We start from the raw sequence: 14289 nt of genomic DNA, 5'->3' as shown, positions 1-14289 counted from the left end.
TCCCAATTAGGCTGTCTGTGTATTAAGTTTACTTAAAACTAAACTCAAACAAGCTTTCTCTCATCAAAAAGAAAGTAAAGTTATCCCCCAGTGAATTGCACTGTGCTGTGAAGGCACACGTAGGATGTGGTGGTAGGGCCACACACATTCTCGATCTCGACCATATCGGATGTAATGTTATCAGCTGTCTTTATCTCCCAGAATTGCCCCCATTAGTCACTGATTAGAGGTTAGGTAAGCTGCTTCATGTTCACAAGAAATCCCACTTGAGATCGCCTATGCTGGGATTCAAATCCAGGTCCAGATGTCATGCCAACTGCACCTCGGCAGCTTACAAGTTTCGTTATTTTAGCCCAAATGGAAAAGCAATAAGCATGTACTACCCTAGGGGTTGGCAAACTACAGCCCGCCACCTCTTTTTCTATGGCCCGCAAGCTAAGAATGGATTTTTTTACATTTCCAAATTCTTAAAAATTTCAAAGTGGGATAATATTTATGAAACATGAAAATTTCAGCGTTTCTTGCAGTGTATGGGAATATTCCCACATCTGTCGATACATATTGTGTCTATGGCTGGTTACGCGCTCTAATGGTTGACTTTGAGTTGAGAAGTTGTGAGAAAGACCATGTGTGGCTACTAGCTAGTTTCAACGCTCCCCGCTCGCCTGCCCGCTACTAGTTAGGCAGCATTACCAGTGCCACGCGTATAGCTGTTCTGCGACATTTTGTTCTCATTTTAATACCAGTGCATATCCATCATGCCGCTGTCGAAACCAGAATAGAAGAGAAAAGTGGACTTCGAATGTGCGAAAAGACATTTTCAAAGATGAAATATATAAAATCTCAATACAGGTCAGCATTAACAGATGAACATTTGCAATCAATTTTGATGATAGGGAGTACTAACTTTGACCCCCAATTTGGTGAAATGTTGTCTCAAAAAAAGCAATTTCATTCATCTCATTAGTAAAGCTGTGTTTAGTAAAACAATAATTGTAGTCTACTGAGTATTTTTTATTACGACATTTATATATATATATATATATATATATATATCTCTTTGTGTAAACTTTTTTTTTTTTAAAATAGACCTATTTAAAATAATCCTCCAGTTTGCCTCTTGACCCGCAGAGTGTAAAATATTTAATTTTTGGGCCTTTACAAAAAATGTTTGCTGACCCCTGTACTACCCTGTCTCTCACACTGCCTGCCCCCCACTAACTGCAACACCTGATGAGTACCAAAGTATAGGGATGTGCATGAAAATTTCCTGTGGCACACTCTAGTATTGCCACCCTGTCATCATTATCTCCCATAGGATAACATAACGTACAGTACTTTTTAAACAGAGTTTGCAATTCAAGATTTTGATACATTGTTAAGGTAATGTTTTTCCTTTATCTTTTTTATCAAATCTGTATACTATTCATATAAGGGTTGTTTGATAAGTAAGTGAACTGGACCTGTGGTTTCGGTGTATGTAGAAATAAGGAAAAACCTATTGTGTTTATTGATACACTTGTCTATTGTGCATGTTACATGCATATTGTTAGTCATCTGTTCGACCTCCAAACAGGTAGACGTTCGACCTCCAAACGTGAATGAGTGCAGGGATTGATTCCTCCGGATATGCGCAATGGTGTGTGATTCAGTTCCTGTGTGTTGAAGGTGTGCTGCCAGCAGACAGGTTAAATGCAGTGTACGGGGACAAAGCTTTGCTTTTATCAGCAAATCTATGCTAGCTGCACACCTTCAGCACACAGGAACTGAATCACACACTGTTGCACCTATCTGGAGGAATCCATCCCTGTACTCATTCACGTTAGAGGGTCTAACGTCTACCTGCAAATAAAACAGATGACTAACAATGTGTATGTAACATGTGCAATAGACTTTTTTGATTTTGATTTGATTTAGTTTATTTTACTTCGCGTTTTGTGCCTCTTGGCTAATTTGCGAAGATGGGGATGAGTGATGAAATGATGAATGGACATTCACAAACAACCAAGCCCGACCAGGATTTGAACCCGGGACCCTTGGCGTCGCAGCGCGATGTGCTAACCACTCGGCCACAGGGTCGGGCATGTGCAATAGACAAGTGTATCAATAAACACAATCGGTTTCTCCTTATTTCTACATACACTCAAACCGCAGACTCAGTCCACTTATTTATCAAACAACCCTTATACATTCTTGAAATATGGTTTTATTGAATGAGCAAATGCTACATCCCCCTTCTGTGTTTCAACCACATCACACTTGTCATTGTCATGAAGGCAAAGGTCCTAATACTTTTCATTCCAATACTCCATTGACCCTCTGCCATGGCCCACTGTTTTGTCTGAATATGTATCAGTGAAAGTACATATCAACTACTGTAGTTATAAAATATATTTTAAAAAAAATTCATGAGTAGTTGGCAGTATGAACTTAAATTTAGTAAATAATAAGCTGATTAAGTGAAATTGGAATTGCTAAAGTTAATCACATTTACACTCAGCTCTGGCTGTACAGAAGGCAAAATATTAGAATGACCTTGGGAACTAATGCACCTAGGAGTTGCTTTAGCATGTTTGTTTTGTGGCTGCTGAAGCATTGTATGTATTCGGGTAGGTGTGGTAGGTGTTCTGTGGTGTTGAAACCTGTACCTGAGTGTTTCTACAATTAGGGGACAAGTCCCAGCTCTGTAACAATGGTTACTAAGCTCGTGGAGAAATTCTAAAAATCTTTTCATATTCCAGGTATATAACCATTTATCTTCTTCCAATTATAGTAAAAAATTGTTAAAAAATAAGAGATATAAAACGTATGTCCATGCAATTTTTTCTTACATACTGTATCAAAGTTTAATTGCAATTCTCTCCCAAATGTTACTTTTTATTTATGAAGTTAGAAAAATGTATAAAAGAAGTAGGATAAATCGTAATACCATGAAAAGGAAGAGCAATGAACTTTACAGTAGAATGGGGATGCTATTAAAATTTTTCCCCTAGATCCTGTCATTAGCATAGTAAAATTTGAATTTTGGAAAGCAGGGATATTACTTTTCTTTAGAGTAATAGTACATATAGCAACACTATTTCATGCTACAGTGAGAGAACATGTGGTTTGGAGGAATCTTGTTTGATTACAAATAACTTTTCAGCAGACTAATAATTTAATCAGAATTTACTTGGTGGATGATTTGAAATCAGAAGCCCAAAATTGGAGGCAATTTAACCCAACATCCTGAAGAGAAAAATCAAAGATGACTGGTTTAGCATGGTGGATGAAATTTTCAATTATTAATTAAAAAGGTATATAGTTAACCTTTTGGATCCCAAGCGTCTCGAACGAGATACCTAAAAGTAACCCTCATGGTCCCAAGCATCTCGATGGAGACGCTGTGTCAAGGTCGTAGTTTTTACGTTATAACTTTTCTATTTTTGGCTAGAATTTAGATTTTTTTTATATTGTTCCTAACACATGTATTTAACAGAAATGTTTCTTGCACCTTTTTTTTCTTCATGAAAATGGAGGTGAAAAGGCGGGAAAAGGGACTTCTCTTTTGCATCTCTTTTCAAGGAAAAATTTAAATTTCAAACATTTCAACAATTTTTTAAAATAATTTTTGGGGGTTTTCTCCCTTCCCCCTCCATATATATGCCAAATTTGCATAAATTTTGAATTTTGTGCATTTTGACATTTGACATATATATGCCATTTCTTTAAGAAAAGTATTTTTGAGGGGATTTCCCCCTTTCGTCTTTATCGTCTGAATCTGTGATTCATTCTGCGTACAACAGTATATCTTTCATATCTCTAGGGCAGAGCTATAATCATTTCAAGGTACCGCTGCATTTTGAAGCTTGAATCAGTGGCGTGCCCACCATTCCTTTTTGGGGGTACAACTCAAGTTACGTTGGTCATACGACAATGATGCAAATATTTTTCTGTTTCTTCCATGCCAGCGATAATTTCTATGTGCATTTTGAACTTTTCATATCCTTTTTTTTCGGGGGGGGGGGGGCGAAACCCATTTTAAAAAAAAAAGTATTTTCAGGGGATTTCCCCCCTTTCCTCCTCCATATATACGCCGAATGTGCATAAATTATATATCGTCTGAATCTGTGATTCATTCTGCGTACAACGGTATATAGTTCATATCTCCAGGGCAAATAGTCTCTGAGCTAAAGTCATTTTAAGGTACCGCTGCATTTTGAAACTTGAATCAGTGGCGTGCCGACCATTCCTTTTGGGATGTACAACTCAAGTTACATTGGTCATATGATAATAATGCAAATATTTTTGTGTTCCTTACATGTCAGCGATCATTTCCATGTGCATGTCGACACTGTCATGTACTTTTTTCGAGTGGGCGGTAGGGGGGGGGCAAAACCCCATTTTTAAAAAAGTATTTTCAGCGGATTTCCCCCCTTTCCCCCTCCATATATACGCCGAATTTGCATAAATTTCATATAGTCTGAATCTCTGGTTCATTCCGCGTACAACGGTATATCACTCATCTCTCTAGGGCAATTAGTCTCCGATCTACACTCATTGAATTGAAACTCTGCATTTTGCTCAAAATCGGCTCGGGACCGTGAGGCTTACTTGTGAAAATGCCCTTGGGACTCAAACGGTTAAATTATGTTTAAAAATTCACTTATGTTGCCTCCATTGGATCAAAATATTGCATGAGAAAAAAAAATCATAACTTTTCATTCTATGAAAAATATTTTGTTTTCCAAGTCAAAATGTCCCCTGATTGTACAAGGTGGTCCGAAAGTCTTGTCACCCCCTACCGAAAAGTAATAAGAACAATAGAGGAACTTAGTGGCGTATGCAAGGAGGGTTTACAAGGTTTAACACCCCCCTTGAGCTTTTTGAAATAATATGAAAAATGCTGTGGAGAAAATTAAAAATTGCTAATTTATCAGTCAAAGATCTGGGACAATACTACTACTACTACTACTAATAATAATAATCCCATGCAACATGGAGAAAAGCAGAGAATTCCAAACACACGCATCTTTCAGACCGAATGCCTTGAAAAAAAACACAAATTCTTGAAAATAAAATGTGAGGGCACCTATGATTTAAAAGAGAAAGAAGTGTTCTTTTGTATCTCAGCTGCATCAATGTTCAATGAACATGTATTTTTTTGTTTGTGAACAATGAGCATTAACTAATGAAAGTTGTTGGTTTGTTGTAAGCGGGTAATGTATAGTCAAAAGCTTCAACTACTGTAAAACGTTTTATTGGTAAGAACAGCGAGACAATCCAGATATGAATTATCGGGGACATTTATGCAGGGACAAGAGCTGAAGAATTCCAACCAATTCCAGGAATCGAACCCTGATCTCCCACGTGGTTGTCAGACACCCTACCGACCAGACCACCACAGCTCCTTGGATGAGTTCCATACTTTGATTATTTCAATTTATTTTAATATATTTTCTTGTTTTTATGGATTTTCTTCACACTTGAATTGTCTCACCTCGTTGAGTAGACAATTATTTCATAACAAAGAAACAAAAAATGCTCCTAGAATTTGTCAAAATCGAATGAATAGAAAGAAATTTCATTCTATTGCTTTCATAAATCTTATATTTATGTAGATCTCTACTACTTAATAGTAGTAGTGGTATTGGTAGTATTATTAGTAGTAATTCAACTAGTTAATAAATAATAAGTATTATTAATTATTATTATTATTTAATTAAAGTATAATAAATCAATGGTAATGTGAATTTTGAGAGCTCTAGAAATAACCCCCCCCCCCCCCTTGATGAAATCCTGTGTACGCTTCTGGAAGAACAATTTAATAATATCAAACACATGGACTGGTTTTAGTATAGTCACTTTCATTGACACTGACACCGTCACACATCGAGAAGGTCTGTATGAACACCATCATACAGACTTGTGTCAGCCATCTGAAATAGAAAATTAAAACAATATTTACAGTACATGTGTTTGATATTATTATATTGTTCCTCTGTTGTTCTTATTACTTTTTGATAGATGGTGACATGACTTTCGGACCACCCTGTAGAATCACCGACTTGTACATATTGTTTGCTTACATAACAATAGTTGATTTCAACTATGTGTTTCTTCTTGTTGATCATATTGACGCACTGCACTCATTGATCATGGTTACTGTCTGGACAAACAGATAGCCGTAATTTGAATTCACCATGCTTAACTTGTCACTATGAGTGACTATCCATGTGGTCATGCAATTTGCTCGGTGGTTTGAATCCTGAGTTAAACCAGTATACTATGCCTTACTGATCTCTTTGTATGTTGCAGCTTGATATGCTCATTTGCTTTAATCCCTCCAGGGTTGCCACCAACCTGGAAATCATGGAAATTCTGGGCATTGTATAAAAACATTCAAAGACCTGGAAAAGTCAGGGAATGTTCTTCTACTAACAATGAATATGTATTTTTCATGTATTTATAAATATGAATTTGCCGCAACAAATGCATGTATGCAAGAAGGTGTTCTTGCAATGGGGACCTGCATTCATTTTTCCATTCTTAACAATACACTGGAAACTGATTCAATGTAAGTTAAACACTACATTACTGGAAATTCATTAAAAAAATACATCCAGAAAGTGCATCCACAGGGTGGCGACAGACCTGGAAAACCTGGAAAACCGGGAAAAGTCAGGGAATTTGAGGTGTCAAAAAAAGTCAGGGAAATGTCAGGGAATTAGTCTTCATCGACTTCGAACACTCTTTTGACGAAAATTGTTATAACTCTGGCACTATGGGAGCAATCTACTTCGGATAACTTTTGTTTTGAAGCTAAAGCATCAGCGCATGCAATGGTGTACAATTTAGAACACCGAACCGTGGAAGGGGGGCTTGGGGGGCACGTCCCCCGAATTTCAATGGAAATAACAAAAAATGGAGAAGGCGCGAACTTTAATATTCTTTTCAAAGAATGGACATTTCTCAAGAGAATGAAACATGTTTTATGTTTTTGGGTGCCATACAAGTTGAATAATAAGCCAAAATGGGATTTTTTTTTTTTTTTTACGAAAACTAGGTAATTTGCATTTTTGGAGGAAAATTTGTTATAACTCGGGCACTAAGGGAGCAATCTACTTCAGATATGTTTTGTGTGCAGATAAACATCATAGCATGCAACCGTGTACAATTCAGAATGCAGAACCGAGGAAGGGGGGTGGGGGGGGGTGCGACGCCCGAATTTCAATGGCAAAAACAGAAATCTGGAGTTTGCTAATTTTTTTTTTCAAAGAATGGACATTTCTCAAGAGAATGAAACATGTTTCATGTTCTTGGGTGCCATACAAGTTGAATAATAAGCCAAAATGTGAAACTGTTTTTTACGATAAATAGGTAATTTGCATTTTTGGAGGAAAATAGTTATAACTTGGGCACTATGGAAGCAATCTACTTCGGATATGTTTTCTTTGCAGATAAAACATCATAGCATGCAACCGTGTACAATTCAGAACGCCTAACCGAGGAAAGGGGGTTGGGGGGAGCGACTACCGAATTTCAATGGAAAAAAAAACATAAAAATCTGGAGTTTACCCCCTCTTTTACCGCTATTTTGGAAGAAGGCGCGAACTTTAGTATTCTTTTCAGAGAATGGACATTTCTCAAGAGAATGAAACATGTTTGATGTTCTTTGGTGCCATACAAGTTGAATAATAAGCCAAAATGTGAAACTCTGTTCGGAAATGTGGCATGGATATGTTGGGGATGGGGGGGGGGGAGGTTGGTCATCAACATGAATTTCCCAGGCTTGCTCCAGACCTGTGTCAGAGTTTCCACCCAAACATAAGGGTATGAAGGTCCAAAAAGCACATTCATTTTGTAATCAGCACCATGATACCATATGGTATCATCGGGCCAGTACAACCTTACTCTGATGATACCATATGATATCATCGGGGGAGTAAAGGTTAAGCCTCTTAATATTACGTGGAAAATGCATTGAATTATCATTTTTTCTAGTCCGTATGGGAGTAGTAAGGGGACTTGTCAACAGATGGAGGGAATGGGAGCGGGTGCCGCCGTCCGATAGTTGTCGGACGTCGTGGTAAGGCATTTTATTGGACAAACTGAAAGAACATGGAAACAAATAGGTTCCATTCATACATACGATTTTTGTCGAATATCGCCACCCGACAAAGTATCTCGCTACAACATGCGACAGAAATTGCATGGACTGCGACATCCAACAAAAATCGCATGCATAAACAAGAAGAGCTTTAGACTGCAAATATGCTGCTGGAATTTTATTACTCTTCTGGCTCACTTCACCTTATTTAATGTAGCAGTGCTTACGAAGGTTTTCTTTCATCATCCTGACGTATTACTGGTTTCGCACAAGTTAACATACGTTTACAATGACATTGCACTATTCTTAAATATCAAGAAGAATCCAACAAAACGGGATATATATTGAATACTATCACGAAAAAGTGAAACATAAATCTGCATTGGTGAACGTTATAGAAATTTGGCAAGTGCATGCTCCGAACCTCAAATTTACTGCAACACTACTGCAATCAAATTAACGTCACACTCTGCCCTGTCTGTTTAAACTCGTGAGAGATGGTCATACTCTCTCACTGAGTAAGGTTAATGTCCAATATTATGAAATAAAATACTAATAATAAATACGTAAATATTTTAGTATCATATTTACTCTCATAAAAGCAAATCACTTTCTTCAAGAATTGACTTTCTCTGCCAGCCCTGCTAAATTTTAACTTTCCATCTACTGATTTATACGAGGGGTGGCCAGAAAGTAATTTTCGATGAGTAGGGACATTGATTTTTCGCAAACGCCAAAACCGTGAGAAATGGTAATTGCTGCGAAGTTATGTTTAGGAATGTGCAGTGATGTCTGGACACATTTTTCGCCCGTTCGAAATGTCGAAATAATGCGAATTGGGCATAAAATTCGAATTGTTGGCGTTTTTAGCGATTTTTTTTTAAAGAAATGTCCTAAAACAAAGAAAAATTCCATGAAATCTAACATTCTTGTCTTTTCTAGGCCATGTTTGTGTACATAGAACATGCACGTTTTCCAGCATTTTACTCAAGAGTAAACTATAGAGTTATACGTACGTGGTATAATTCCAACAGCCACATTAAATCATGTATTTCCCACGATTTTTTCAACTTCTATCAAAACCATTTGCATCACAGAGCAAAGTGGCAGGCTTCTAACAGCAGATCGAGTGAGTATCTACCGTCACACGGGAGCCACATATTCGTATTTGTCGAACGAGATATGTTTTGAATTACCAAGCTAAGTGCGCACCATCAACATTTGTCGAGCGAGTAATAATGGAGCTCAGTCGTTAGGGCGTCTGACTACTATGCAAGAGACCCGGGTCGATCCCCTGCGGGGGAGAACCGGGATGTTTTCCACCTATTCAAACTGCTCCGGCGCCCACCCAGCATCATATGAAGCTGGTACCTTGAGGAAACTTTGAGGGATAAATGTAGCCAGTAGCGTGGTGCTGATCACATCACCCCCACCTTCAGCCGTGATCAAGAAAGTGTGGGGCCACACTCCTATACACCTTCATGGAAAAGTGTAGGGGAGCACTTTACATTTACTTCCTCAAAACTCTGTTCCAACATATCAAACTGTCACGAAAATACGTAGACCATGTGACCTACAGTTTAAAACAATAGTTTAAAACCAGAATGGAGTATTAAGTTTCTGTATATTTGGCAGATAAATGTTCTAAAACAAAAACGCGAATTTTGGGAAACGTAACACTAACAAGTCAAAAAAGATAATGCCAATTTTTTGTGCCATAATATATCGGTATCTGTCACGTGAGATTGATTGATTTTACTTTTTTGGGTGCGTCGCCACTTATGATCATTATGCACCCTTCAGTATGTATATACGGGGAAAATTCCATTATCTTACCTTAAAATTAAAAAAGGGGTATGGAAAATAACTTTCCCAAAATAACTTTCAAGATATCAAACTCTCATGAAGAGGCGTAAGCCATGTGACTTACAATTTGAAAAAATAGTTTAAAAACACCATGAAGTTATAATTTCAGATATTTGCCAGAAAATGTGCTAAAATGAAAATGTGAATTTTGGGAAAAATAACACCGTATAGTAAAAAAATAAGAAAATACACCAATTTGAAAGAAAATACAAAATATCAAGGTCCTTACCGATTAGGCATAAATAAAACAAGAATATCAGTTGTAAATTATTGCATTATTAACAGTGAGTCCTAACCTAATTTTCGGCATAATCACCACCGTTGTTCTGGCATTTGTCGTTGCATGGCACTAAATTTTGTATGCCCATGGTATATGTGTCTGACAGCAAAGACTGGAACTATCTCTACCACAGTGTAGCTGTCAAATCCTTGCCCTGCCAGAAACCTCTTTAGTTAAAGAGATGAAAGTCGGTACATTCAAGGCCAGGGCTGTACAGGGAGTGGTCAAAGATCTCTCACCTGAAGTGATGCAAAGGGCCCGTGTGTACTCAGCTGTATGGGGTTGTGCACATTGGACTGGCCTTCCGTTAATTGTCTGCACCATCGTCTGACCATACTATCACTCACGACGTCCGGCCTGCACACCTCACACGATTGCTGGTGGCTCTGTGCCAAATTCCGAGCGTGCAATGTAGGCTACATCGCAGTCGGTGGGAGACTGTATGAGAGCTGCAATCTTTAACCTAGAACTGTCCTAAGCCGGCTGCATTGCAACTGTACCAGATTACAGCTACATGCCACTTCTTCCTGCCTGGATGTGTGTGTGTGTCGCTCTCCGACCACTAGTGCTGCGTATAGGCACCACCATTGGAGCTTTTTGCAGGATGCCCCTCGTATATGAACATTCAGAAGCTTTTATTATTAGTGTGTTCCTGTTTTAATGTGTGGTTAGCTAAATCGGGTACCTATACAATGCAATTCTATAAGTTCCTTGCGTTAAATTTCTAATACCTACATACCCTTTTCGTCAGTATTAATGGTATAACTGCATGTTGTCAGTTTCAGAGTACTTCGTTTGGATATACTGTACTGAAGCAGAAATCCCATTGATAATGTAAGGAAGTATGACACTTTATTTTGTTCGATTCAATTGTTTCACTTATATGCAAGAGTGAAGTTGTTTTCTTTACAGAGAAGAGAGAAGTAGCTTTATGCATTGAAAAATGAGTCCTCACTCATGGTTCTTGCAAGCAGAGGGTTCAAAACCTCAGTGGAAATATCAACATATAATACCGAGAATGTATAAAGAGACTGATAAATTACAAATTGTATTTCTTAATCAATCACTCTTCACTTTTATCTCATTTAGTTGTAACTTTAAAAATAATCAAGTATCTTATTATAAACTTACTGCGTATGTCAAAATTCCGCAATCCTTCCGTAGCTTGTGAATTGTAATAAATTTCCAAATTCACTATTTTGCAGTTTGAATTCAAATCATAGAGAATAGAGAAATTAAGTCAATTTCATAGAAGATAATATTGATACTTCACAAAACCATACGTGGATCTGTATGAGTTTATTATTTCCATTTCCAAAAACATCGATTTAATTTAGTTTGTAATTGTCAGGGGAAAATATAAATTTTGTCCTGGAAAACCTGGAAAAGTCAGGGAATTTCATTTCTGCTTGTTTGTAGCCACCCTGATCCAGAAAGTAAGGACGAAATAGAAAAATGACCAATAGAATATAAATCTTATGCACAATGTTGCTACATATATAACACTATTTTTCTACATAGTCGCCATATTTTTTGAGGCAGTTGTAATATCATGACACCAACTTTCGTAATCCTTCATCATAGAAATTTGCCACTTAGCTATGAACGGTGAATTGCCCATTTTCGTGAATTGTTACATTACATTTCTCTTCATCCATCACAATGAGGGGCGTCCACTTCTTTCCTCATCATGCATATTAGTCCTTCATTCATTACACCTTCAGCATGGCCCTTTGTTATTTGTATTATATCTGGATGATCTCACAGACCTCTTTAATTCCCCCATCTCAAGCACAATTCTAATGTTTGCCGATGATTGCAAGATTATGAGAGAAATAAAACAGCCATCAGACATGCAAATTCTCCAAAATGACATTAACAGATTCTCTGAATGGTGTAAGCAATGGAAACTGTCCACAAACCCTTCTAAATGCTCTTACATAACAATTTCATTGAAACAAAACATTCTTGAAGGCAATTATACGCTCACCGACCTCCCTCTAGCAAAAGAAGCACAACACCGAGATCTAAGTATCCTCATAGATTCAAAACTAAATTTCGATAATCACATATCAACAATCACAAAAAAGGCAATGTGTATGCTAGGCCTACTTTACAGATTCACCGAAATGAATAACCCGAAAGCACTTTCCATTTACTTCAAAACATTTGTGTCCCCCATTCTAGAATATTGTTCTCCAATCTGGAACATGGCTGGCCATTCTCATACCTCCAAGATCGACAGTGTTCTCAGCCTTTTTCCTCTCCATCGTTCGATATAGATATAGAGTGCCTGCCCTGAGACACCTGGCTAAGAGAGATCTGTTTGTAAATCTGCATATTAATACTCCAGAAACTCGTAGATACATTGCAGATATGAAATTGCTATATAAGATCATAAATGGAAACTTAAGATGCAGCATCCCACTCCACGAACTCTCACTCAGAGTGCCTAGACATAAAACACGGAGCAAGGAAACTTTCCACACTACAACTCCCAGGCTCTCACTCATACAACGATCACTTTTCCATAGGCTACCGAATCAGTTCAATATAATCTCAAATCAAATAGATATATTCACCTCATATTCATTTTTTATCAGCAACATAGAAAAAATTGTACATACATAAGTAATGCTTTTGTGAAACTGATCTATTTACCTTGGTAGTGTTTTGGCTAGTTTTATTTTTGTTTATTTTATGTTATGCTTTCTTTTGTGTTTTTAATCTTAGTCTTTTGTTTTACTGTTGTTTCTTTCTTGTTTAAAATGGCTTCTGCTGTACTGGAAATTTCAATAAAAATAAATAAATAAACCTCACATTACACTGACATTTTAAGTTTTTAAAAGTCCTATCATCATCTCATTTTTACAGGTGTGGAGATTCAGTGTTGATTATCATGTCCACTGTAACGAATACAGCAAAATGAGCTGTGTTTGTGTGATAGTAACAGACACACTTGTATGATCTCAAATCCAAGCTAACAACTGAATGTGGTGAAGAAGTACAGTCGATGTACCTTCTGTGTGGAAAACCTTGTTTTGATGAGAGAATTATTTTTCCAGCACCATTGATCTTGAGTTAATCCTTTCCGTAGCAGTTGCCTTGCTGGAGCTAGCCAGTCTGCATGCATGTGTGTGGACACCATGCTTAACTGTATTTATTTTATCTTGCAGGATGGGTCGCAGCAAAACCATAACCTCATGCACATGCAAATGCAGCAAAACCATAACATGATGGCAATGCAGCAAAACTTCCAATATCATCAAGGCTGGAAAAAAAGTGGCTTCTCCAAAGGGATGGAGCAAAATAACCAGTTTTCCAGTGAGGCACAGACTTCAAGACGGTGCAAGAAGAAGCCTATGTCTCAAAGTTACCCATCTCGACCTTGGACCCAAGAGGCTGCAGAAAAGGCATTTGAAGTTCAAAACGAATTCTTTGAAGACTTGCAGAATGAAAGTTTGATTATTCGATTCCCAGATACTCAATTAACGAGAGATATAATTAAGGGTTTCCATCCAGCGATACAGAACGTTCGCTTTCAAGTGCCCAGTGGTGCAAGGTGATTATTTAGTTGTGTTCTTTCAGGAGTGTGGGGATGCATGCGTTGCAATACCAGTGTTAATGCTGTTCACCACTGCATTTGTTTATTGGTGGTGGAATAAATTAGCCACAATGGAGAGAATAGTCCACTCAAGTCAGAAGCCTGTATAAATAGGGTTAGATAGGCAAGTTTCAATGTGCAAATAACTATAGAATGATAGTCGATAAACTGCTACAGTATATTGCTACAGCTAATTTGTTGTCAAGTACAAGGGACGTTCATAAAGTAATAATTTTTGCTTTTCATTTGCAAGCTTGATTCAAGAATTTTGCACTATTGAGAAGCCTTTGGTACACATTCCGCACATAGTAGTTCTGCGGAACATCGCTAGAGGACCAGAAAACCAAGATGGCACAACCCGTGGAGCCAGCTGAAATTCGAGGTGTGATTGGATTTTTATTTTTGAAAGGAAAAATTGCAAAGATATCCATAATGAACTTTTAGCTGTGT

General features: G+C 37.6%; 1 protein-coding gene across 6 annotated transcripts in view; it reads left to right on the top strand.

The window, feature by feature from the left end:
- The window catches only part of LOC145978625 (uncharacterized), a 79298-nt gene that overhangs the window by 31128 nt on the left and 33881 nt on the right, over positions 1-14289 (top strand). For all 6 annotated transcript variants that reach the window (XM_083111397.1, XM_083111379.1, XM_083111388.1 and 3 more), the window contains one exon: positions 13412-13797. In XM_083111397.1, the coding sequence (XP_082967523.1) occupies positions 13412-13797 (386 nt within the window). The remainder of the gene's footprint in view (positions 1-13411; positions 13798-14289) is intronic.

The sequence above is a fragment of the Lepisma saccharinum genome, chromosome 1, assembly GCF_977018435.1.
Source record: "Lepisma saccharinum chromosome 1, izLepSacc3.1, whole genome shotgun sequence".
Lineage (NCBI taxonomy): Eukaryota > Metazoa > Arthropoda > Insecta > Zygentoma > Lepismatidae > Lepisma > Lepisma saccharinum.
This window is presented reverse-complemented; position numbering and strand designations above follow the sequence as displayed.